The following is a 25,757-nucleotide window of genomic DNA, read 5'->3' as shown; positions in this document are numbered from 1 at the left end:
TATTTCAGTTTTTAACCCTGATGAAGTGGGATTAAGCCCACGAAACGTCGGACAATAAAATTTAGTTTGTAGTGAAGAACACTGTGTCCTAGAGTTGGTGCTGCTTGACCTATCCTGTCAATATTGTAATAGATATAAGAATTCCATTCATGTGGTATGTATGATATTAAACTCCTGGCTATCATTATTCAAATTGGGATAAAATTTATATTAATTTTCAGGTCTATATTTTGTCAACCGTTTTACTATCATAGGTAAACGTATTGGACATGTCTGTTCGCACAAAAACTGATGAAAACTGACGAAGTGGATGACGGACACATCAACATCAGAATGTAAGTGATTTCATTGCAGTATTTTACTCACTCAAAACATTTAGATTCTTCCTTAAACTTTTTAAAAGTAAAAATAAAGCAAACCATTCCTAAAATAAAAAAATAGCCAAAATATATCCTGTGAAGACCAAAGTAAAATAAACTTTGTTTCATGCAACTTCCCCGTCAGTCAACAGCACAGACACTTGCGTCAATGTACTAAGCGCTAGACTTGGTTCAAGTCGGTGAATTTAAAAAAAAAAATCATTTATAATAATTTCTCTTGTGTCTCTCCTATTTCGTACCAACCTATTTGGAATTTGGCAGCCCAGGCCAAGTTTTCCCCGCGATTGAATGCATGAGTCTGCGCAGTAGTGACTTAGTTTCTGCCCGATTCCGGGTGAAACTCCCCTGTATACAGTCCGGGTCAGCTCCAAAATTGGAGACTCATTATGATAATGTATTCCGGCATTCAGCCAATCATCGACCAGATTACATCATTAATAAAGTACAGGTCACGCTGGGTCACAAATTACCCACCAAGTGTGATCGGCAGTTTTGGGCCGCTTATTAAGCCCCTGTCTTGTGAATTTCGACGAATTTCGACAGTCAACATAATCCACGTGTTCTGCAGAAGGTCATGTCCAACAAGGAGTCCGATTAGTGAACAAATATTCGAAATATTGACGATTCATTTCTACCCCCAGTTTATCGATTTCGCTCAAGTACCGAGAATCATTTTGTGGATGTTCGTCATCTCTATTAAAATACTGTTATAAAGGTTATTTGTGTAGGTACGCGTATAAAATTTTGCAAGAAAGAAGAGCAATGTCAGAGCTTTAAAACGATACCTGTTTTGCAGTTGTCAAACGCAGACTAAAAATGGTACGCGATTTTGAAAATGTGTTGACAGAGTGGCCACACAACTAAATGATATGCGGTTAAGGTCTCCTCAACTAACTTTCAGCTGGTTGTTCACTTTTTACTATTTTTATAGTATTTTATACAAAGGCACTACTTATTCTGCCTGCAACTTAAAACTGATAGTGATTTTGTAGCTCATTCTTGACTATTTTTCATAGTTTTTGGTAGCCGGTCACAGACACTTCGTGTTCGTGTCGGCTACATGGACGATCTGCCCACAACTGTTCCCCATACGGTAGAATTTGTATCGCTGCCATCTCCGATACAAATGGGTATTCTGAACGATCTGTGTAGGTACACGATTTATATTTCGCAGGACTTCAAGCCAGAGTCTAGGAATCACAGCGATATATGGGGTTTGGTTGTCTTAGCCAGAATAAAACTGGTACGCGATTTTGAAATTGTGTTTTGACAGAGTGGCCACACAACTGTTCGACATTATGACAGAATACGGCGCGGGAGTTCGACACAGTATGGCGTACGTAACGAAGGACGCATGTGGAGGTTGCCAGGAAATATAATTTTACTGGTTAGCCAATCCTTTCTCATTAGCCAATCAGCTGGTCGCTGATTGGCTAATGAGAGGGGGAAAATATTATGGTATAGCGTCTCCAATTTTGGAGCTGACCCGGGCTGGTATAGCGTTCACCCCACTCATCGCGTCCTCTCCACTCACGCGTTTCACATGAAAACAAAATACAAACCATCGCGTTCACTCCACTCAAACATTCACAAATCACAGACTTGAACCAAGTCTAACTAAGCGCCAGTAAACTCCCTCTCCCTTCCACTACCTCCTTGGTAGTAGCCTCCTGCTGAAGTTCAACGTCAGGTAATCCTTTGTCGATACTCAAAATTATTTCAGTTGCTTGACGTCATTAATTTTGCATTTTAGTAATTCGTCAATGTCGGCAGATGGCTAGTCGACTCGGCCCTGCGCTTTAAGTTTACTGCTCGCACTTTGTAGTACATAACAGTGAACACCAACGTTAGATAATGCAAAATAAAATAGTCGTTTTTCTACATATAAGCTTACTCTTCTTTCAAATACAGTTTATAAAAACAGCGTCAAGTTTTTTACATAAATTAATTTTTATTTGTAATTCTAAAATGAGGGTTTTTACCCCTAATATACATCCACTTCCCTTCTAGTAAACTATTGCTACAACTTTAGAGTCTATGCTTTTTGAAAATATATATAGTATGAAGTGTTTCCTTGTCATCTTTGCTGAGAAATATTGCTTTGAAAAAACTGTGTGGCCACATGCAGCAAAGTAAACAGAAAGGGGTCCCATCCTTCTTGAGTCAGACAGTCTTGAAGTACTCCTAAACTACGCTTTTATTAAACAGAATTTTTTCCTCATTTTGTAAAGAATTTTAACAAAGACAAACATTAGACTTGTGATAGAGTATTATGTCACTTTATGATGTTTGCGAATGTTGTGAAGGGTTCATTGAATAGACAAGAAAAATGATGAGAAAATGTACTTACGGTGGCCCAAAAACTACCTGTTCTCCGCATTCAAAGTTGCGTCGCATTCAATTGTTTTCTCTCACATATGTCTCCGCATTCAAAGTCTGCGTCGCATTCAATTGTTTTTCTCTCACATATGTCTCCGCATTCAAAGTCTGCGTCGCAATCAAATGTTTTTCTCTCACATGAGCTTATGTCTCCGCATTCAAAGTCTGCGTCGCAATCAAATGTTTTTCTCTCACATATGTCTCCGCATTCAAAGTCTGCGTCGCAATCAAATGTTTTTCTCTCACATATGTCTCCGCATTCAAAGTCTGCGTCGCAATCAAATGTTTTTCTCTCACATATGTTCCGCATTCAAAGTCTGCGTCGCAGTTAATTGTTCCTCTCCTAGATGGGCACAGGCGGCCCAAACACTATTAATAAGCTTATTATTGAGTTTTTCTCAGTTTTCTCTATCAGTTCTTCTCCCTTTCTTCACGCTCTGACTGATCGTAGGAAATAAAAAGAAATTACTTTATAGCCTAACCTAGCCTCTTGACTCTTTATTTATTTTACACCCCATTACAAGGACGTTTATCTCTCATATACACACATCTTGTAATCAATTAGTCAACATGACTAATTATGCTAATCCGTGGACTTATCATGGATTTTATAGGTTAGTCAACATCGCGAAAGATAGGAAAGGTTACTAAAACTCCTTTTTCATTTACATCTCTATCTTTCCAATGTTGACCAACCCTTGATAAGTCCACGGATTAGCATAATTAGTTGTGTTGACTAATTAATTACAAGATGTGTATATGAGAGATAAACATCCTTGTAATGGGGTGTAAAATAAATAAAGAGTCAAGAGGCTAGGTTAGGCTATATAGTCATTTATTTTATTTACTACGATCAGTCAGAGCATGAAGAAAAGGAGAGGGACTGATAGTGACAGAGAAAACTGAGAAAAACTCAATAATAAGCTTTATTAATAGTGATTGGGCCGCCTGTGGATGGTCGTCGCAGTCAATGATTTTGTCACCAACACATGAAGGCGTTGGCAAGTTTTGGTGAGCGTGACCCTCGCTCCATGACCCATGATTGCATCCGGAAAAAGTATCACTCTTTTAGTGTTCGTGATCGCGAAAAGCTCATTTTTGAAGGTAAGTGACAAAGTAATTTATTGTATTGTAAGCTTATGGGGTTAATGATCTAGCCAAGGGGGTACGCTGCTCACCAGTATGGGCGCATCATAATGGGTCCCACATGAGTGTCCGAATGTAAAACGGCAGCCCGTCCCACAACTGCCAATACATCCAGGGCTAGACGGTGGCTAGATCATTAACCCCATAAGCTTACAATACAATGAATAACTTTGTCACTTACCTTCGAAATCAATGAGCTTTTCACAATCACGAACACTGAAAGCAGTGAAAGAGTGATACTTTTTCCGGATGCAATCATGGGTCATGGAGCGAGGGTCACGCTCACAAAAACTTGCCAGCGCCCTCATGTGTTGGTGACAAAATCACTGACTGCGACGCCCATCTAGGAGAGAAGAAACAAGTGAATGCGACGCAGACTTTGAATGCCGAGACATATGTGAGAGAAAAACAATTGAATGCGACGCAGACTTTGAATGCGGAGACATATGTGAGAGAAAAACAATTGAATGCGACGCAGACTTTGAATGCGGAGACATATGTGAGAGAAAAACATTTGATTGCGACGCAGACTTTGAATGCGGAGACATATGTGAGAGAAAAACATTTGATTGCGACGCAGACTTTGAATGCGGAGACATATGTGAGAGAAAAACATTTGATTGCGACGCAGACTTTGAATGCGGAGACATATGTGAGAGAAAAACATTAATTGCGACGCAGACTTTGAATGCGGAGACATAAGCTTATGTGAGAGAAAAACATTTGAATGCGACGCAGACTTTGAATGCGGAGACATATGTGAGAGAAAAACATTTGATTGCGACGCAGACTTTGAATGCGGAGATATATGTGAGAGAAAAACATTTGATTGCGACGCAGACTTTGAATGCGGAGACATAAGCTTATGTGAGAGAAAAACAATTGATTGCGACGCAGACTTTGAATGCGGAGACATATGTGAGAGAAAAACAATTGAATGCGACGCAGACTTTGAATGCGGAGAACAGGTAGTTTTGGGCCACCGTATGTACTGTTCCCATCTTACTCTTTAAGATACATCTTAGAAATATGCCGCATCCTTTGGCTTTATGCAGTTCACACTGCTTTATTACGAAAAAATTCGACCGTCAATTATGTATGCAGCTAATTAGGGATTGGGCGTAATTGAACTGCCTCGTAGAATTAAAAAATTAACATTCCTGTGTGAGTGACTTTTAGATTGTATGAGGAAAATATGTGTACTGATCACACAATGAATGCTCCCTGACCGAAACTGCCATCTCATATAAGGTGAAAAAACTAAATTCTACTCAGTGTCTACTGTTTTTTCCTAATTCGTGGACATGTAAAGCTTGCATCAAACATACTGTATCCATTTGATAATTTGATAGAAATATCGAATCTATCAATTTACATTCGCCCAGCTTCCACCAGCAGTGAGATGATACAAAGGTATGGATATTACTGCACGAAAACTCATTGACAGTTTAAAGCCAGATGCAACATGTGTCACCACTGTATACTGTCATGTCAGTCTCTGCTGACCAGTCAACTGTCTGAATGCATGGAGGAGGACAGTTGGAGGTCTCCCCCTCGTCACGGTGACAAAGAAACTTGAAAATTTTAAGCTAAAATAGTGCTATGTGGTGATTCTTTGAATAGCTCTCACACTTGAATAATTCTGAATGACTCCCTCTTGTGCTTATAACTTTTGGCCATAAATCCCTTTCCCATTCATCATTTTTGCATGAACTCCCTCCAACTCATTTTTTCTCAAAAAAGTATCTCGTCCCACCTGTCCCGGTTGGCTGACCACAAACAACCTCATCAGTAAACAGAACTTTCCAGCAAGTACAGAGTTCCTCTTCAAAACCTCATGGCATAAGTAAATGTACATGTTTCTCTTGGTGAAGATTATGAAACTTTTCAAGCTAAGGATCAATACTCTGTACAATTTTAAAATTTCACAAATACGCGGTGATACCGTGGCAGAAAATGACACTATTTCTGTTCAGATTGTAATGTTATTTCCTTCTTCTGATTTGAGATACTCTCTACATGAGGAAACTGACCTGTCCGTATATATATATATATATATATATATATATATATATATATATATGTCATAAGAATACTGTAGGCCTAAATATACAATATATAAGCTTAGTTCGTGTAAACATCGCCGGTTGATCTGTGGCAGTAGCTTTAGCACTGTCGGTGGCTCTTTATATACGTTGGCCCAAAAGAAAAGTATTAGCTGTGAAAAAAAAGCACTCGTCAAAAAAAGCTGGGAAATACATCATCAGAAGCAGTTTTTTTCCTTTTTTGTGGAAAGTAAAAATAGTCCCGCTTTCCCCGACATAACAAGACAGGCCTCTGAGGCCTGGTAGACAGCGCGAGCGCACTAGCGCACTGTGTGCACTGTATGCAGCTGTCAGCGCCGCAAGGGTTACTGGGAAATCGTGGTCATATGACCGTAAGCAGCTGACATGTAAGATGGCTGCCTTGCGTAGTCATACTTTCCGTAGATCCACGTTTATCGGTTGATCTTCGCTTGAAATTGTGAGTAATTGTCGTATAACTCGCTCAAAACAGTATTGTCGAGTGTACTGATGTAACAAGCGTAGAGGCTTTCGGAACATTGATGATAAAAGTTTGACGACCGCGTAGGTGATCTGTGCTGCATCCTTCATCCGTGACCTCAGTGACCTTACCCTGCCAAAAACACAGAGGTCATGTAAGTAAATCATATTCGTGTATGTACAAATATGATTTGCAGCTTATATGAAGAATCAGAATCATAACGTTTCGTTGTCAGTATTTTGTCAACAAGGGAAGGAAACCACTGATCTGAGTGAACCGATCATTGACAAAGGTAGGCGAGCACCTCCCCCTTGCCCACATAATAGACGAAAACTCGGCATCTTAGGACGTTTCTATAACGTGTACGCAAGCACAGTCCCGCCAAGGTAAGCCAGCGATCCCACAGACCTCAAACACGAAGAGCGTAAGTGACTTCGATCGAATTGACGCATAAACATGGACCCCCTCGGTGCCAATCTAAACATCGTAGATGTCTATTCATTGCCCGATTGGGCGAACACGGAAGTGCCTACATATCATCTAACTGACGCAGAGCAGGTGTCAAAATTTCCATACAGAGAAGATATAAATAAACGGATCATATTGTGGTACGTATTGCAGAATATTTGCACATAGGGGGGGGGGGGGCATCTGGTTCGAATACAACAAACCCTATTTATTTACAGCCTGTAGGTCAGTGTAGGTGGAGTACCGAGCATCCTACATGGAACAGCAGCACGTACTCCACTCTCCCCTCATAAAAGTATAACACAAATGTTGAAGTTACATATTCAATCGATCACATGATTAAATGTGGTTAAAGAACAGGAAATATTTTAAAAATGAATGCCTGCTTCAACTTAAGTACTCGTATGAATACATGGATGGCATCACTTACTTGGAAAAGCAATTATGTCTCTTTCCTACACTTATTTTTGAAACATATCAGAAGATCATGTTTCATTTTGTTGCAGTATTTAACTGTAGCAAATGGAAGTTGTTCATAGAATATTCTGATCAAATTTTCACCATGAGAAAACACTAGTGTGTAGAAAGAGACAACTATGTCTCATTTACAATTCAAAAGAAAAACGGGATTTAGTAAATGTTCAGTTGTATACATATTCATAAATGCAATCTTATGACTGCTGAATTAAATTTACACTTTTTTTACAATTTTTTATGTAGACTATAAAAGAATATTCATATGAATGATCAGAGAAAGTTTGCAATCTACTCACATGACTTTTGATTTGTCATAGATTTCCCTAATGTTGTCATTGGCCTATCTTAGTTCCTCAATATTATGAAGAAATGTAAAGAAAGAAGCATTATGTGAATTATCCCGCAATCTCTGTCTATATGATATGGAAATTGAAATGTAGACTTTTGCTATTACTTTTAGGAATGGTGACATTACAAAAATCAACACTGTGGGCATAGTCCATGCAACCAATGAAACATTGAGCGATAGAAATCCTGTCAGTGAAAGAATATTTGGAGAAGCTGGAGAAGAACTTCGACATGAATGCAGACGAAATATAAAGAGTGAGTTACTGTGTTTTGCATGTATACATTACATAATGCATATACATTGGTGTAGAATATGAACTAACATGCAGGTAACAAACTGTTTTGAAAAATTGATTCAGTGTGAAGAATTTTATTGTAAGAAGTAATTAGCTTTTGTAAAAACAAACAACAGGCAAAGTAGATGTACTTTATATATATGCTCAGTATCATGCAATCAGAAAACTGTATTCGCCTCGCCTACAGTATGATTGGAAACAGAATATACAATGTACATATACTGGGTAGTAATGAAAATATTGAACAGTTAACTTTTGCTTTAGAGAGTATACATGCTGCATTTGTCATGAGCAGCCAATGGCTTTAATGATAAAGGAATGAACACTGACTGTGTTGTTACATGTTAACAAAGGCAGCTACAAATGAAGAGATCACTGTTGTCAGAACAGATGACACAGGTTACTATGGTTTTAATATATCAACTTTGAAAGTAAGAAATGCACTTCAGTATTGAAACCTTATGCCTTTAAAATGGTCACTGCTTCTAGACAACAATTTAAGTTATATCCTGCATTGTAGTACCAAGAATTTTCATCTGTACAGGAGTCAGGTACATGTACACTGTGTAAAATGCATTTAAGTCTTTTGCACATGTGCATTTCTAAATGGCCATCAAACCATTCTGTTCATATTTGATACCTGACAGCATGTCGGACAGGTGAAGCCAAAATTACCAAAGCCTACAACTTGCCATCAAGATACATTATTCATACTGTTGGACCACGTTACAACTTAAAGTATAAAACGGCAGCAGAAAGTGCATTGTACAGTTGTTACAGAAAAGTTCTTCAAGTTGCAAGGTAACTTTTAATTTTATAATTTCATCTTACTTGGCTTCTCGTCCAGCATCCAGTATTGCTTGCTGTGCTGTGGCTTCACTGATTTACTTTAAGCTTATACAAATGAGAGAGTGCTATATGGTGTATACCGGCATAGTGTGTATTCACCACATAGACAACAGTACCTTATCTATGTCCAGACCCTACTTTATCAGTTCCATACATTATTTTAATAAGAATGTTGAAGTCTAATTATAAACTAATGGTTATTGCCCATTCAAAGAGTGTGTGATTGAATTTATATTCTGACACAGCCAAATGACTGTGCTTTGCAGAAAATGTAATCAGACCTAAAATACATTAATACCTTAGCTACCTTAGATACATGTGTGTTATTGGTTGTTGAATTAATATACAAATTATGTTTACTGGTCTTATAATTGACTGTCAACAAAAATTTTGCAATCATTTAAAGGGACATTATTTGTATCTTTTCATTTTTTTTTCATTTTTTCGATGACTGAAATCCCCGGTCAAATCAATAGGAGACTTAAATTGTGACTATGGACGGCTTCAAGGATATGTAAAACCACCTTCTTGCTCTTTACGGCAAGGTTCAATGTTGGTAAGGGCGTCCGCGCGATTTGAACCAACCGCCATTATTGAACCCCAGCACATGACCAATATTACTATGCATCAACTGTCAAAGTACAGCTAGAACGCTGAGCGGCCGTCACCTACACAGTAACTTCACCACAATGCATATCGATGAGCTCACGGCGCATAAACAAATGCACGTCTCACAAACTACTGTCAAATAGTGAAATAAACAGGGCATTTGCTTGTAAGTTTGATTTTAGTATCGATGACACGGACTGTGAAACAAATAAAACCATAAACGCAATTTTAGGTCAATGGTAAAACGATGTCAGATTGCTGTGGTGATAGTGAAACAGGTACAGAGTAGTGCATTTTCTGTGCATTTGATCGTTAGCAAATCTTCGTCAACTTTTAAGATTTTTAGGGTATTTTCTTGCCATTATGTTGGTTTGTTTTACAAACACGACATGATCTATTGTTGAACTTGAAAACATCGCACTCGGACTGAACAGTGCACGGTGTAGCATCTGTGACATCGTGACACCGCGCCGAGCGCGTACTGTACTGTCGATTGATACTGCTCGCGATTGGAGTCACCTCTCGATACACAAGATCTGTTCGAATGTTGTTATTCTCTATGCATTGTGTAATTATTTGTATCAGTTGCATCGCATTTCGAACCAAAAGTGAGTACATCGCAATGAAAGTTGCCTAGACCCTATACATCGCTTATGGCCTCCGTGCCTCCGACCCACTCCCAAAAGTGGGTTTTGCGTAAGTTTAGAAGCGCTGCTGAGCACATTGTGTACCTAGCCCTGCATACAGGTCTGTGTGTTCCCGGCATTATACGGCCTCCTCGCCGTATAACACCGGGAACACAAAGACCTGTACGCAGGGCTAATCGTGTACCATGGTGAGGCGGGTGTGCTCGAAAAACGAAACTCAGTGCGAGTTTTGGATTAAAAATGGGTTGTTTTTGGTGGAGAAACTGCACGCCGCAACCGAGGTGCTGCCAGCGATTTGGCACAACCCTGCCACGCAGAGCTAGCTTTCACCCAACAATGTACATGATGTACGTGTCAGTCGCCAAAGCAGCTTCAATCATAGACAGTAGAGGCCCCTCTGTTGTATATGCTTCAATTTCGCGATCACCTCGACAATAGCGTGACTGTCTACTGAAGTTTATCCCTTCATTATACTCTGTTTTGACATTTCTATGCCCACAGCTTTGGGCAAGTCTACATATGGAGGTACAAACAAGACGAAAAAATAGGCCTTGTCCGAGTCGTCGGCTTCTTGCAGCTTGTAGGCATTTGAAATGCCCATTACAAAAATGTGCTCTGTAGCAGCAAAGAATGATTTATCTAAGAGCAGGATTGGCCGTCAAGATCTCCATGCAAAACTGACCGTCAAAATGTAACTGAGCATACGGCATCAGTAATAGGGAATCCCGAAACTGCTACACTGCGCTCTCGACTTTCACTTCGTATGGTTTATTTTTTTACACGCGGATGCTTAAAGCGGCCTAGATAGCAGTTAGCAGTGTGGTCTGATCGCAGGTCAACGGTAGCCTACCATTAACCTCTGATCCAAGGTTTTTCTATACAGTGTACGCAAATGGGATGGAAGTTGTCTATGGTCGACCGTTCTTTAGACATCTCTCAATAAGTCGAACAACATTATCAACTTCTCGTTTGCAACAATATAAGGTCAAAAGATACAAATAATGTCCCTTTAAGATAAAACATACTTCAAAAATGAAAGACTTAAACTTTTGTTCACACTTTTGTTAATGATACTTTCAACCATTGTCGTATCAAAAATAAAAATCAGGGGTCACCATGCAAAGTTTGGTAATAGAGAAACATGCCACCTAAACTTTGCCTACGTTTGAAATTCAAAAGTCCGCCATCCCTGTGTTAACTCTTTGATATTGCTTACCCCAAGAGCTTTAAAATTAGCCCCTACAAATGGTAGATCACAAAAGAATTTTAAAAATATGAGTGTCAGAGAATCTATACTTGAGGCGCATTCTACTTATAGATGCAATCAGTAGCCTTTTCTTTTCCTCTATTATTCAACATGTGAAAGTCCATATACAGGATTTGGTACCCACAATCCATCAGCCAATGAAGCAATTAGGAGTATAGTGCCTTCTTCAAGGGCATAGCACTATAACTTGACTCTGAAACTCTCCATCTGATAGTGAGTCCACTACTCTGGCCACACCATGGTTTATAAGTCACATCCTTCAATCATGAGCGTGGATACTCTACCAACTTGGCCAGGATATCTCCTCCCTTAGAGCCCACATAACCTTTTATTATATTACCATGCCCTACCTGTCGCATTTTGATTGGTCAAGCTGAACCACGTGACTGACCACAAATACACAGTAATGGTTTGTTTACATGCCCGTGAATATGAATAATATGATTAACAACTCAAAGTATCGTAACTTTACAGCTCAAACATAAATCATAATCAATCACAAAATAAAATGGAGCACTTGTGGGCCAAGTTGAGATACTTTTTTCTGAAAATATCTCTGGATTTGCCAATATTTTACAGCGAGCGTAACGGTGCATCACGTATTGCTCATATCTGGGGCCCAGTTGTCATTCGCTCCGAAAATTTTCGCAAATTTTGACGGTTTTCTTCGGTTTGTTGATAATATAATCCGCTCTGACCATTAACATTTATTTATGGGCGCGGGCTCGAGGAAAGCCAAATTAACGGGCTCGGCAAGCCTCGCTTTCCTCTCCCCCTTGCCCATAAATAAACGTTAATGGTCAGCGCAACGCCCATTATTTCTATAATACTTATCAATTTTGCTGGTTTTAGTCAGTGATTAAAACTCCATGGTGTCATTTTATTTTTCACTCATCACAGAGAAAATGAAATGAAGTGTTTGGCAATTGGTGTCATCAATTCTGTTAGAAGAGGATATCCTCCCCAAGAGGGCGCTCATATTGCAATCAGTGAGTACATGACTGCTGAAAGGATATCAGAGGGAATGATCAAATGTATTGATTGTAATTTAAGTTAAATCATACAGGGCCGTATTTTGTGTATAACCCTATTATTATACACCTCCCTCCATTAATCGTCCGTATAAACTAATTCTATGGTAAATTTTGAGGGATGCGGCACGCGCGATATGAGTGGAACGCGCGCGATCTACTGCTCCGTAGTACAGTCCCTTGCGTTGGCACAAAGCCAATTAATTTTCAGTGCAGTACAAGCAAACTTCGCTGAATGTTTTAAATTTAATTAGTTTTTTATAATAAAAATCAATTGCATTTAGACTCAGTTTTGTGTTAAGCGTATTTTAAATCTTATACTACGAATACATTTTGGTGGAAGTTGTTATTTTGTCTATAACTCAATGTAAAATAGTTTGTTTACATCTGATAATCGCTAGGTCAAAGGTCAAACAGGCGCGTCGCGCGTCTCCCGTATTCGGGACTCCGCGTACTATACAAAATACGGAAAGTTATTGGACGGTCAAACTCCCATAGGTTACGGCAGTAGGTGTATAATAATGGTATTAACATACATGTATTGGCTAATGTTGTTGTCATGAACTCAAAATGATTTATAAACGTATTGGTGTTGGAAGTTTTACATGCAGTTGTTTCATATGGGATGGCAATATAGTAGAAAATATAAGCTTACTTTTGTGAAGATTTCACAGAATTCAATATCTACTGCAAAATAAGTTAATGTATCCACAACAAGACCTGTAATGATTTTATAAAATGTAAAACTAGAATTTAACATTTTTTTTACTTTCCACGTTCTTGTGTCTTTAAGTTGTCAGTAATATTATCAGACATGTACACAAAACAGAATTAAAGAAGCCAAACTTTGCATGTACATGTTTTCTGTTGAAGCTCCTATCACAGAGTCATTGATGAACTTCTAACAGGGAGCCCTCTTACATTTAAGATTTTTGAAGCCGCCTTGTCAACTAATAATTTCAAGAAATTTCCTTGAGTCAGCCCAATACAGATACTTATGCAAAATTGTCTTGAGTGAAGGAGAACACTGTTTATTCAAATTGGCTCAAAGGGTACACTTTATGAATAGGTCCTAACAAATTGCATTGTAGACAATGATACTATCTCTTCAGGGAGAGAGATGTTTATTTCCTTTTTGTTGTTACATGTATTTTGTGAGATGATTTGGAAAAATGTGAGATGGGCACTTAATTCATAAAAGTTTGTGTCGTCAACAATTTTTACCTTTCTGAAGATTGCTTCATCTGTAAGTATGTAAATGACTTGTATTGAACATTTTTTAAAAATCCTCTGACTGCAAGTAAAACAATTTGAGCTTGTTTATGAGCAGAACTACATTGTATTTCAGTTATTGAATGCTCATACGATACATCTAGAAGTATTGTGTGCTTGCTGGGTGTCCTGAGAGGGGTTTTGCATTACAGATTGCAGCTTTCTGTAATCGTTCGGCAATGCTATGAGTGGTGAAAATCTATACTATTGAGACAGCCAGATTAGAGGTGCCCAAGACCAGACATGATATGCAGTGATCGTTTGACAGTGTGTCCTTCAAAGTGGCAGTATTTCATGCCCAATGGAGAATTGGAGTTTTGCCATTATGTTGGCCAAAGTTTATAGATCATAGTCTGCTGTAACTCAGCAGCTCTACAATACTGTTTTATGAGACAGGGTTTGGAAGATTTTACACATACATATCTAAAATCTGAATCAGTATGGATGCTACCCTTTCCCACCTCCTGAATTTTCAGCAGATCAATCGCAGTAAAGATTAGCAATAAAAAGTCTTGTATGGTGTTATCTGTGAATTAATAAATGTTCATCTCTACATTCAAGGGTGGAAATTTTGACTAACTTCATATTACATTTCTTACAGGGACAACAAGGCGATTTCTAGAAAAGTTTGGAAGTGTATTTGATGCTGTTGTCTTGGTTACTGGCGATATTGATGAGGTAAATTTTACATGTAAGCTGAAAAAAGAAGAAACTTAGATAATGTTAAGCACTCAGCCTCATGCTTATAAAGTTTCATCATGTGTATGGTTCTGGTGATGAGATTGACAATATCTTGCAAAAATACATGATGATAGGTTTATAATGAATTTCAACAATACCGTGGTGAGAACTCTGAGATGAGAGTGTCATTGTGATTGTGTGAAAGTAGGATTTCTAAGCTTACTAATTGTGATTATGTTTATGAATCATTCTTATGGTGATGAAGTTTAATTAATACCAACAGAAAGATTTGAAGAAATTAGAAAATGACCGTGTCAGGATTTTATTCATTGGATAGATTAGCAAGAGAGGAGAAAGCTTAAAATTTTGTAAAGTTGCTTCACGTACATAGAGACATGTTGTTCAGCGGTGGAGATAAGTCTTGAAAGTAATAATGCACATTTAAAATGTACATGTGAAATGTTTGGATGATGTAAACTCTTAACCAAAGTTCACAACCAGTGAGTATTTCATACACCTGTGACAGTGTTTGCAATTACTTTTATCCAAATGGATTACCATTTATAACTTTATATGTATCCAGAAAACCACTAATTGCTTCCCAAGTATGAAGGTGACAATTGTAACTTGTAACTATACGTTACAAATTGATGAGTTTCTTGATTTCTATCAGGAAATTTATGGAGAAGTATTGCCACTGTACTTTCCAAGAAACAAAGATGAGGAACAGTGGGCTGTAAGCAGATTACCAAATGATGTTGGCAATGAAAATGGTGAACCAATTATTGAAGAGAGACAGATACGTATTCTGACAAATCCTGCAAAACCAGACAGTTCAGGTAAGAAATGAAGATCAGAATTTGGTACAATTTTCATGAGTCAGTATTTTTCTTGGTGTAATGTATGTTAAATGTGGATAAACATGAATAATTTGAACAGTTTAAATACAGTAATTTGCACAGTCAGGATGCTTTATACAATGAAAGTTTGGAGCAGAGTATCCCCTTGAAAACAAAGAATTCAGTGAAAAACACTAAATGTATAACCTCTCTTAAATATTCAGCTTTTTATTCCTGAATATTTGGATTAGAACTGCAAACAGATCATTGTCATTATTTGAACAAGGATGCTATGATAAACAATTTGAATACTCAGATAACAGGAATTTTTGTACAAGCTCTAACATCAGTGCCAAGATTTCTGGTGCAACAAAAAGCATCTGGGTGATAATTCTGTCATTAAGTCGTTGATTGTCATTGTTTTATTAACCTCCAAAAGAGAAAATAGTATTATAAATATCAAAAGACTGTAAAAGTTGCAGAAATGCTTTCCAGTGACATGTACAGTTTAATACCATACAAATTTCTGTCAGAAATGTTGTTGCATTATCGAAAGAGTTCAGCAAAACTAATTTCTTAAAAAGATGATTTGTCAGTCATCATATGACCCATGTGAAAATAATGTCATCAAAATACCCTGGATTGTTTTTTATAATTTCAGTGTTCTCTAAAAACAAAACCATTACTTGTAGCATACAGCAGGTTAGTGACTAGAATACACTATTTATTATCTTCCATTCAAGTTGTCTGTTAGATTGTTCACTGATATAAACACAATTGTTTGTAGGAATCTTGGATATCAGCAAAATATTGAAAGTTTTTCAAGGTGGTGTGAGTAAGAACGAAGAAGGTGATTCACATGAAAACAAGGTTTTGATCATTCAGTGCAAGTGATATTTTATGTTTCCCAATGTCTGGACTGAAATGTAATTCATTGCAGATGAGGAGGAATATGGTTATCTTTTACCAAATGCCCATGAAGATATTGAAGTTGATATCAGTGAGGTTGGTAAACATTCATTTGCTGTCATGGAAGGTGATCATGATAAAGTGAGGAAAGAAAAACTACACAGTAGAACAACAGAAGAACAGCTCTTTGTGGTTCAACAAAGAAGGTAATCAATATTAATTTCATCTCACTGTATAATGTGTACTCATATTGAATTCTTCCAAAGTAAGTGAACCATGTACATGTACCTGGTACATATCCAGTATCTTGTCCAGATGTGTAGTAGGTACATGTACATGAGATTATTCAGGTGCCACTATGGCCATCTGTCCAGATTCTGTATATACAATGTACATGTTTGAGCAAGAAATGGAACTATGCTTAGATGTCAATTCTGTCAGCCAGGAAATGCTGATCAGTTGCTCACAAACTACCCTGTAGAAATCCCAGGGAATTACCATGAGACCACCGTATAAACTGGCCTATAATATTGCCATGTGATTTTTACAAGGTAACAGAAGGCATATTGCACTACATATATGTTCAAAGTTGCTGCTGATAGCCTGCAAAGTCCTTATATAGTGAGTCCCTGTAGATTCCTGAAGGACTTTGTCCTGTACGATTCCCATAGGATTTTTGTAAGGGTTGTTCAATAATCACAAATATAAGTTTCAAACAAGGGAAGAGACTCATAACACTGTTAAAAATCCTTCAGAGAGGAACGTTTTCTCTGTATTTTATTAGGATGGACTATTTGAACACATATTGAAGTTCACTTTACAACAGCTACATGTGCATGTAATTAACTAGAGAGAATGTAATTCATTTTAACAGAAAATTGAGAGAGAGATGTCAAGATTCAGATGTAATCAGTCATTCTCACTTGCTATTATTTTCATCAGGTATAACAGATGGCTTCAAAGAGCCCGTCAAACAGATCTTACCGAGGTAGCAGCTCTAAGATGTCTCTATCAGTCTGGTGTGGATTATTTTGGCAGACCTGTTATTTTCTTTGTTGGTAGAAATTTTCCTGCAGCATCTATTGACCTTGACAAGGTAAGTAACCTTAATGTAACATATCAACAGTTATTATGATTATACTTGTACATTTTGCAGTGCCAATGTAACAAGAAACAACACTATCCCTTCAATAATGTTGTTTCTATCTGTCACCTGTTTGTCTATACATGTATGTGTGTTTGAAATACAGTGTGTAGGCATTTATGGATATTGTCATTAAGGTATGTTCAACTCATGTCAAAATAATCGGTAATGAAACTATAATCTTAATTATTATTTATTTGTTAGATTCAACACTCTGTGGTACAGATTTACTCTGTGTTAGAAATTGATAAATATGAGACCAGATATGGCCGATACCAAGTGTTTTACAAATACATTAAATACGAATGCAGTGGCCATGTCATAATTATAATAATTTTGTTTCCAGGAAACAAGGAGTGTTTGTCTTAGGTCAAGAAAATAGTTTTTCAAAAAATTGACTGTTTTTGACTCAGTAAACCATCATTATTTTAACATGTACCTGTGGTGTGTTTGCATCTTAGCTTGTTGGTAGTGACCACAGCTACATGTATTTGGAATTTTAATTATTAATCTTTTAGGTTGCAGGTAGCTTCTCTAATCCAAAGTTTGCATTGTTACCCTGGCTGCTTGAAAGAGAATGCTTTAGTTTCCTGAGCAAAGTATGAGTAAAATTGTTAAGGTCATTTGTAAGAAGCAGTCTATAATTTAGCCTTTGTTCAATGTATCAATGAAACAGGGGTCAGCTTTAAAGAGGGTCAGATGTTAAGAATACAAAGCCTTTGTTTTAGAGAAATGCATCCTCAAGTTTGCTCTGCTGAACCGTAAACAAATATAGATCTTTGTTGTAGTAAAGAGTAAATAACCTTTCAGGCAACTTCTGTTTAGTACTTTTACATCCAACAAATACCACAGTTTACCTATTTGTGTATGGATAGAATTATGTACACAAAGTGAAATGGGGAATTCTTCCCAGGGTGTGGCTATGTGTATTATTTGGTTGTAATACAGATAACAATTATAATCAGAACTTTATAATAATAACTTCATGTCTTTACAAATGGATATTGACAACTGGTAATTTCTCACTGCCCCAACACTACCAGCATTGCCAAAAGAGTATACAAAATATATCAAATATGCAATCTTGATGACGGCAACATTGTGCTTGGAATCTACTTAGACCTAAGGAAAGCTTTTGACACTATTGATCACAAGATTCTTCTACTAGTTCTAGATAAACTCCATCTGTACGGCATTCGAGGAACAGCTTGTGATTGGTTCAAGAGCTACCTGAATAATAGGAAACAATATGAGTCAGTGCATGTAATTACATTTCAACTCTTAGTCCCATTGGCTACGCTGTTCCTCAGGGATCAATTCCAGGACCCATTCTTTTCCTTATTTACATGAATTATCTCCCAGATTGTACGTTGTACATCACTTCCAGCTTCTTCGCTGATGAATGTAATTTTTTCCACCCTTTTACAAGTAATGCACTTGATATCAATGATACCAACATTGAATTTAACAACATCGTGAACTGGTGCTCAGACATTAGATTGACCATCAACCAGAATAAAACAAATTATGTTATTTTCTCTATTATCATCATTCTTACGTTAAAAACAGACAGATATGTATCGATTCAAATGAGGTCAGTAACGTTGATCATGTTTCACATCCGGGAGTAGAGACTGACAGCCACTTATCCTGGAAACATCACATTCATAAAGTCTGTACAAAAATCAGTCCTAAAATTGTTTATTAGCAAAACTTAGACACTTAGTTCCAAAACACATCCTTATTATGCTCTATAATGCTTTTATTCTTCCTCATATTTCATATTGTCTGGAGATATGCATGCATGGCAGTACATACCATAATGCTCTACTCCCTATCCATAACTTTCACCCACTACTCCCAGTGAACAGATCTTTAAGGAATTAAATATTTTGAACATATACAATCAGTTTGAATATCAGATTGGGATTTTCATTCATGACCTTTTGTCAAATAATCTACCTTTTTAGCGTCAATGACTATTTTTCCTTGCCTACTCACAAATATACCACTAGATCAGTTTCTAACTCGTCCTTTCTATTACCAAAATGCAAACTTCACCTTGGTCAATTCTCTTTCAGTTATTACGGCGCTAAAATCTGGAATAGGCTTCCACTTTCCATTAGGAACATTTCACATCGAAAACAGTTCAAGCATGCCCTAAAATCTTTTATTATCAATAAATTGTGATTTCCTCGTGTTAGTTTTGCCCACTATACTTTTTTCATTTGTATTCAAGACTAAGTTATTGTTCTTTTTGGAACCAGATTTACATTAGCTTCACATAAGCTATTTCTAGCTCCCTATCACATCTCTGCTCTATGAGCATGTAAAACATGGTTATGATTCTTAATTTTTTCTGTTGTAAGCTTATGTATTTATGTAAATCAAGAATTGTATTATTGTTTCATTATATAAAGAATTACATCAAAAACAATGTAGTAAAGACAATGGAACTTTACAAGAAATTTGACGAATAAATAAAAAAAAAGAAATATAAAGGTAGTGACAATATGTATTCACTTTCACCTGTTTTATTTCTACAGGCTGTTTTGTACCTGATTCAAGTGATGGATTCTATCGTTTTATTTCTACAGGCTGTTTTGTACCTGATTCAAGTGATGGATTCTATCGTTTTATTTCTACAGGCTGTTTTGTACCTGATTCAAGTGATGGATTCTATCGTCAACAAAGACTATGTAGTGGTTTACTTTCACACTCTAAGTACTCCAGCAAATCATCCTGATCTGTCTTGGATTAAACAAGTTTTTAATCTATTAGACTTTAGATGGAAGAAGAATCTCAGAGCTTTCTACATCATCCATCCTACACTCTGGTCAAAGGTCAGTCTCTTCATTAAATCCAAACTACTTTCTAACTTTGTCTCTATTCAAAGGTCATTTTGACAAAGGTCACGTCTCAGTTTGTACATTGGTCACCTAGCCTGGACGTTCATGGTGGTTAATTTTGTTGTCATGGATTATATCTACCCTGGAAATCCATGTTAGTCACCAGTGCCAAGAGGAGACAATAGAATAGAAGCTTTATTCTATCAATATACTTATCACACTGATTCAGATATCCTCATAAATTGAGATGAAAACAACTTTACCTCTGGAAAAACTGTTCACACAAATACAGTAAGCCAGATGTTTATAAGCTAAGACTTGCCTAACTGAATGTTATAATCTCTATCTGTAGCTTTCTACGTATCTGTCATAGAACATTTTTGAAGTTGTATTGTAGTAGTTTCATGTCATTGTAGTAATTTCCATTGTGACACATGAACATAGTGTCCAGTTTGCACAGCAAATAGACAGTGTAAGTGTTGATTATGCATTGTTGATAGGTATTCTGATTATTGGCAGGTATTCTCATGTAGCTTAGTTTTCTAGAAATAGTACCTTTCCTGTACAGCATCAATATTTGTTCAAAAAGAGGAAAGAAAAATAGTATATCATCAACTTATAGAAAGTTGGACCTCTTTGATTTAGTGAATTACCAAATTTCGTCAAGTTGAGAGATATCCTAGTGGCACTTTGCAACAGAATATTTTGAACTTCACAAAATAGATGTGTTTGTCTCACTGAATTCCCATCACTACAGAGAGGCTTTTTGACCTTTGCTTACTTAGATGTCAGTTCAAAAATATTTTGTTGATGAAGACCAGTGTACATGTATTGTTAACAGAGACTGTGTATATTTATTAAAGCATTTTATATGATGATTGTAAGTAATCTAAGGTTCTCATGAATTTAGGAAAATGAGCCATAATTTCTTTCATTTGCTCAAAAAACTCTGGTAGAAAATTGCAGTCTGAAGAAATGTCAACTTTGAAAGTTTGAGTTCTACACCATGAGTGAGATATGCTTTCTTGTTTCTCTGAAATCAAAGTCGACAACCAATTGTGACTAATAGGCAGATACATGTTGATGTATGTACTAATCAATAATAATCTATCTCTCCTATCGTGTATATGCCAAACATTTCAATGGATATAACCTGGATAGGTACATACACTGTACATGTATGTCTGTCAATTCTGATCATTTGTCATTACTTCTTTGTTTCATTAAGTTCTAGTAAATACAGTTATGCTCATATGTTAATGGAATCATCAAATCATGTTGACATCTATGAAATGTTTGTAAATCATTGATCATTGAGATATCTTTCCTGTTGTTAACTTTTTATGGTGAGGATAATTAGTATTTTTCAAAGGTGGAAGTGAATCAAGGTGTGTTTGATAAGTCAGCAGTATCCTGTATAATTGCATGTACTGTATAACTTGCTGAGGATAGCAACAAAACATCATTACCTTTCTAGAGATTTCTCAATACTTTCTTCTGAAGAATATTTGAATTTCATCTAGTTTTTAGAACAGACAGACCTCAAAGTGAAAGGATTTTATGAAATGAGAGATTGAGACTGTGAATAGGCAATTGATATTTGGCCGTCAGTGTGTTGCCTTTCTGGGTGTGGTGGTATTGAATCAAGGGATTATAGTCCAGGGTTTAGCATTGAAACCATTGATGCTGCATTTCTACAAGGTCATTTACTTTCATAAGATGAGTTAACCAAGGAATTCAAGTGAGTTTACTGTGAGAGCAGTGAACAATCATTTTGTTCCATTTGATATTTTTTAGAAAGATTGTCACAGTTGTTGTCCTCTCATAGACAAAAACAGATTTGCAAGAGATCAACGCTTTACTTTTATTTTGTCAGTTTAGATTCAATCATCTCTGTTCAGGGCAATTTAAGACAATATGCATCTACTAACACTAACATCAAATACTTTAAAGTGTTCAAACCATATTTTATACTATAATTACACTATTGTTCAAAATTTTATCTATCACCAAATTAGAACAAACGGAAGACTTAATCACAGATTTTTTAGGAGAATATCATAGTTACACAGTGTTTTTTTTAAAAAAAGCAGGCGTTGTTGTCTGCACTGAAAGCTGATATATGCCCATCAGCTGTCATACATTACACTGGTGTTCATCAGGGTGCAGTTAGATGTGTAGACATTTACCTGTTAAATATACAGACAGACATATTGTTTCATGCACTCAGGAGGAGAGATTTCTATTTGATGTACAACAATTGTTCTGTGCTTTCCATCAGTGAAAGCAAACACACATAGAGTGAACTCAATCTGTATTTACCTTTGGTGTGTTTGACCATGAGAACAATAAAGAAACAGATTACTTCAATGGAATAAAACACCAAAGGTGACAGTATTTGCACACAGTTTTGAGGTTCTTGGTCCCACGCCAGGAGAAGCCATCTCTCTAGAGTTGACCATTACATGTACAATAATTTCTATGAAAGCATCAGTGTCTATTCAATGTGTTTTATACATTTGAAGTCAGGTTTTGTCTTATTGCCTGAGTTTGTATGTTTCAGTACAATGTATGTCTGTGTATGTCCTCATAGATGGCTGTGTCTATGTATGTCTACAAAGATGGTTGTATCTACATGTATGTCTGCATAGACAGCTATACAGTATGTATTATCTCCATAGATGGCTGTCCTGTGTTTTAACCATGGAGATACACAGGTCAAAATGTTCACTAATTCAACAGTGCATCACTAACTGCAGATAATTCTCTATCAGTGATAATTTTGTTCCCTGTCATTAGGATTGTGATACAAAAAATTAAATGAAGTTTATTGACTTTACATCTTTTTTGAAAGATGCATCTCATATTGCAATGATGTTGTTTTTATTGCAGGTGTTAACATGGTTCTTCACAACTTTCACAGCTTCCAGCTTGAAAACACGAGTTCACACCCATGCCGGAGTTAAGAATCTCTATAATCTCATACCACCGGAACATCTGGATATTCCACCATTTGTCCTGGATTATGACATGAAGGTAAGTGTTGAACTATATATGTTTCTATACTTTGTCTGTTCATCAGGTAGTAGTTCTTTTCATTTGTCAGTTTTTGTGATGTGCTGCAAATCTGTTTATCAAACTCACCATCAACTTTCAAATTAATTGTTTGTCAGTGGCAGACAAATGCTCACAGGAAGTATTGAATCTAGAGAACAGAATTTTTTAATTTTTACATATAATGTGATGACTTGTATGTGAGTGTATAATATGAGGTTATTACGAAAATACCGCAAAGGATGCATGAGGACATTGGCGCAGCGTATCGCCCGACGCGAAGCGGAGGGCGATGCGCGGTGCACCAATGTCCGAGTGCATCCTTTGCAGTATTTTCGTAATAACCTTATTATTATACATCTTACATTGGTGACTGGGGCATCAAATTGTCAGAGTAGTGGCCGTTTTCGTACAATGTCAACAATTTTTCTTCCGATTTATAGCGCAAGTGTGGAACGCTATCTCGGACGAGCTTCTGCAAGTTCTGGATAGTGTGTGTGTGTGCACTACACACGTACGTACAGAGCGCGCGAGACATGTTCTGGCACTTGTCCAATGGGTCCCTTGAAACCGTTCAACAGTGAACTCGCAGATACAGCCACAGGGGATGGGGCGCCTGGAAACCGTACATGTTATGGAACGGGCGTTCCGTACGGTGTTTTTAGCGCATGCAAAATTCTATTGTTCTCGATGGTAGATGTATAATAATGTTTATTGTTTAGAAATATATTGAATATTGAACATTATGCACCTGGTAAACAACCACTGAAGTAGAATGTGTATGTCGTAATGAAGTACTTTTATTTATTTTTATTTCAAGGTGAATGGACCAGACTATTACATTTCAGGCAGTGATGACACAAAAGATGGTTTGTAGTTATGAAATGCAAAGCACACAGATGTCAGTACCCTCTCTAGAAGATTTCCCAGGAATTCATATACAGACCTCTGTCTTTATGGAATGCTAAAATGCAAATTAATTCCCTTCAATCTTTCCTGCACAATTTATCATATCCACTAATTAGTCAATATATGTACATGTAGTCAGATTTATTTTCCAAGCTTGATTTGATGTGAATTCTTGTTTTAACTCATTCACTGTGATTAATTCAACAACTCAACAAATTTTAAACATTTACATTTGCCGTTTGCATCTTTATTTTGAAATTTTGGAAAAAAGCAGATAAGTTGACAAAAAACACAAGAGAATGGATTTTGTTTTGATACAAGTCACTATTAGAATATAAAGGCAATTAGAATGTAGATGGATGTCTGATGGCAGATGGTGTATTTTATTGAAAAAGGAAATAAATGTAAGTTTTTCTGTCAATAGATGAAGTCATCTTTTATTATCAAAGTTCTAGGATGATCATGGCTGCAATTGAGGAAGAAAATGATGTAACATTGTGTGGCATTTCAAAGACAAGATTAAATGAGGAAAAACTAATGAAGCATACTGTGATAGTTGGTAGAGTATCAGGTTTCTATTGTGGTGTGTGGTTACAGCAACAATTCAGAGGTTATTTTTGTCAGTCATAAAATGCAACACCCAGTTCACATCAATCTATGCATCACAATTTTATTACCTTAGACTCTCTTTGTTATTCAAATTTTTTGAATACTAAAAAAGTGCAATAGAGCAGTTTATCTTCTTTACTTTGCCAATCTTGTCACAGGTTTTCTATTTTCTTTCATGAAAGTTCATGTTTCAGGGTAAACTAACTTATAAGTAGAAGGCCCCAACTTTCCATATTATCCTCAGTACCTTTAAGATGTGATATGCTGCAGACTGAAACATGATCACAGTTTTTTAAAAAGTTAATGTAGCTATTTCAGCAGATAAAGTATAAATAATGTAGCTATTTCAACAGATGAAGTATAAATAATGTAGCTATTTCAACAGATGAAGTATAAATAGTGTGATAGTGTAATTCCTGATTTGTATTATGTCATTCAAGTAGTTGTGTTGTACATACACGGCAGTAATATTGTTCAAAGTGTCATGTTGTGGTGTATGGCAGTCAGCTTGATTAATATTCCTGAGCTAGTTTGTAAGCAATGATTGATGATAAATTGATCTGTTTACAGCAGAACAGACAGACAACCATGGTACTATCATTTAGGGAGACTTCATACAACATTAAACTAGCTTTTATTCGTAAATTCCTGATTAGTCATAAGACAAAATACATTTCCTAGAGATATCTTGACATATTGTAACTACACAGAATAAGCTGTTTGCTTGAGTTTACTGCGCTGTAAGACCAGGTTTGGAAAATTGTCAGTAAAATAGCACTGAACTTTTGTATCTTATTAAACCTCTAGGTTTCAACAATATGCATTGGCAAAGCTGTCACTGTTTTTCTTCACTGAGAAATGTCTTTATGATTTTGATGTATTTTTCTGGAACTTGTCCTTGTATCACAATTTAATGAAGTTATAATTGTCATTTTCATCTGCAGTTTGGTTTTTACCTCAGGATGCTGTGGTTGGTGTGAACATAAGAGGCCATACAGACATCTGCCAGTCAGCAGTGTCAAATTCTTACCTTTTTAGATTTCAATTTCT

The 25,757-nt window shown here is 36.7% G+C and overlaps 1 protein-coding gene across 2 annotated transcripts; it reads left to right on the top strand.

Annotated features, from left to right (window-relative positions):
* Window positions 1-138: 138 nt before the first annotated feature.
* On the top strand, window positions 139-24,519 carry LOC139141718 (protein GDAP2 homolog). 2 transcript variants are annotated; one of them, XM_070711330.1, is made up of 12 exons: window positions 139-154; window positions 255-335; window positions 7,855-7,997; window positions 8,686-8,839; window positions 12,311-12,399; window positions 14,315-14,391; window positions 15,068-15,233; window positions 16,174-16,348; window positions 17,085-17,238; window positions 19,935-20,129; window positions 23,028-23,171; window positions 24,010-24,519. In XM_070711330.1, exons 2-12 carry the CDS (start codon window positions 292-294, stop codon window positions 24,064-24,066), a joined length of 1,398 nt encoding a protein of 465 aa, XP_070567431.1. In that variant the 5' UTR covers window positions 139-154; window positions 255-291; the 3' UTR covers window positions 24,067-24,519. The 2 variants fall into 2 exon arrangements, with proteins under 2 accessions (XP_070567431.1, XP_070567430.1); XM_070711329.1 differs by lacking the exons at window positions 139-154; window positions 255-335 and adding an exon at window positions 6,324-7,057.
* Window positions 24,520-25,757: the final 1,238 nt, after the last annotated feature.

Source organism: Ptychodera flava, chromosome 10, assembly GCF_041260155.1.
Source record: "Ptychodera flava strain L36383 chromosome 10, AS_Pfla_20210202, whole genome shotgun sequence".
NCBI lineage: Eukaryota > Metazoa > Hemichordata > Enteropneusta > Ptychoderidae > Ptychodera > Ptychodera flava.
Note: the sequence above shows the minus strand (reverse complement) of the source record. Positions and strands in the feature narration are given on the sequence as shown.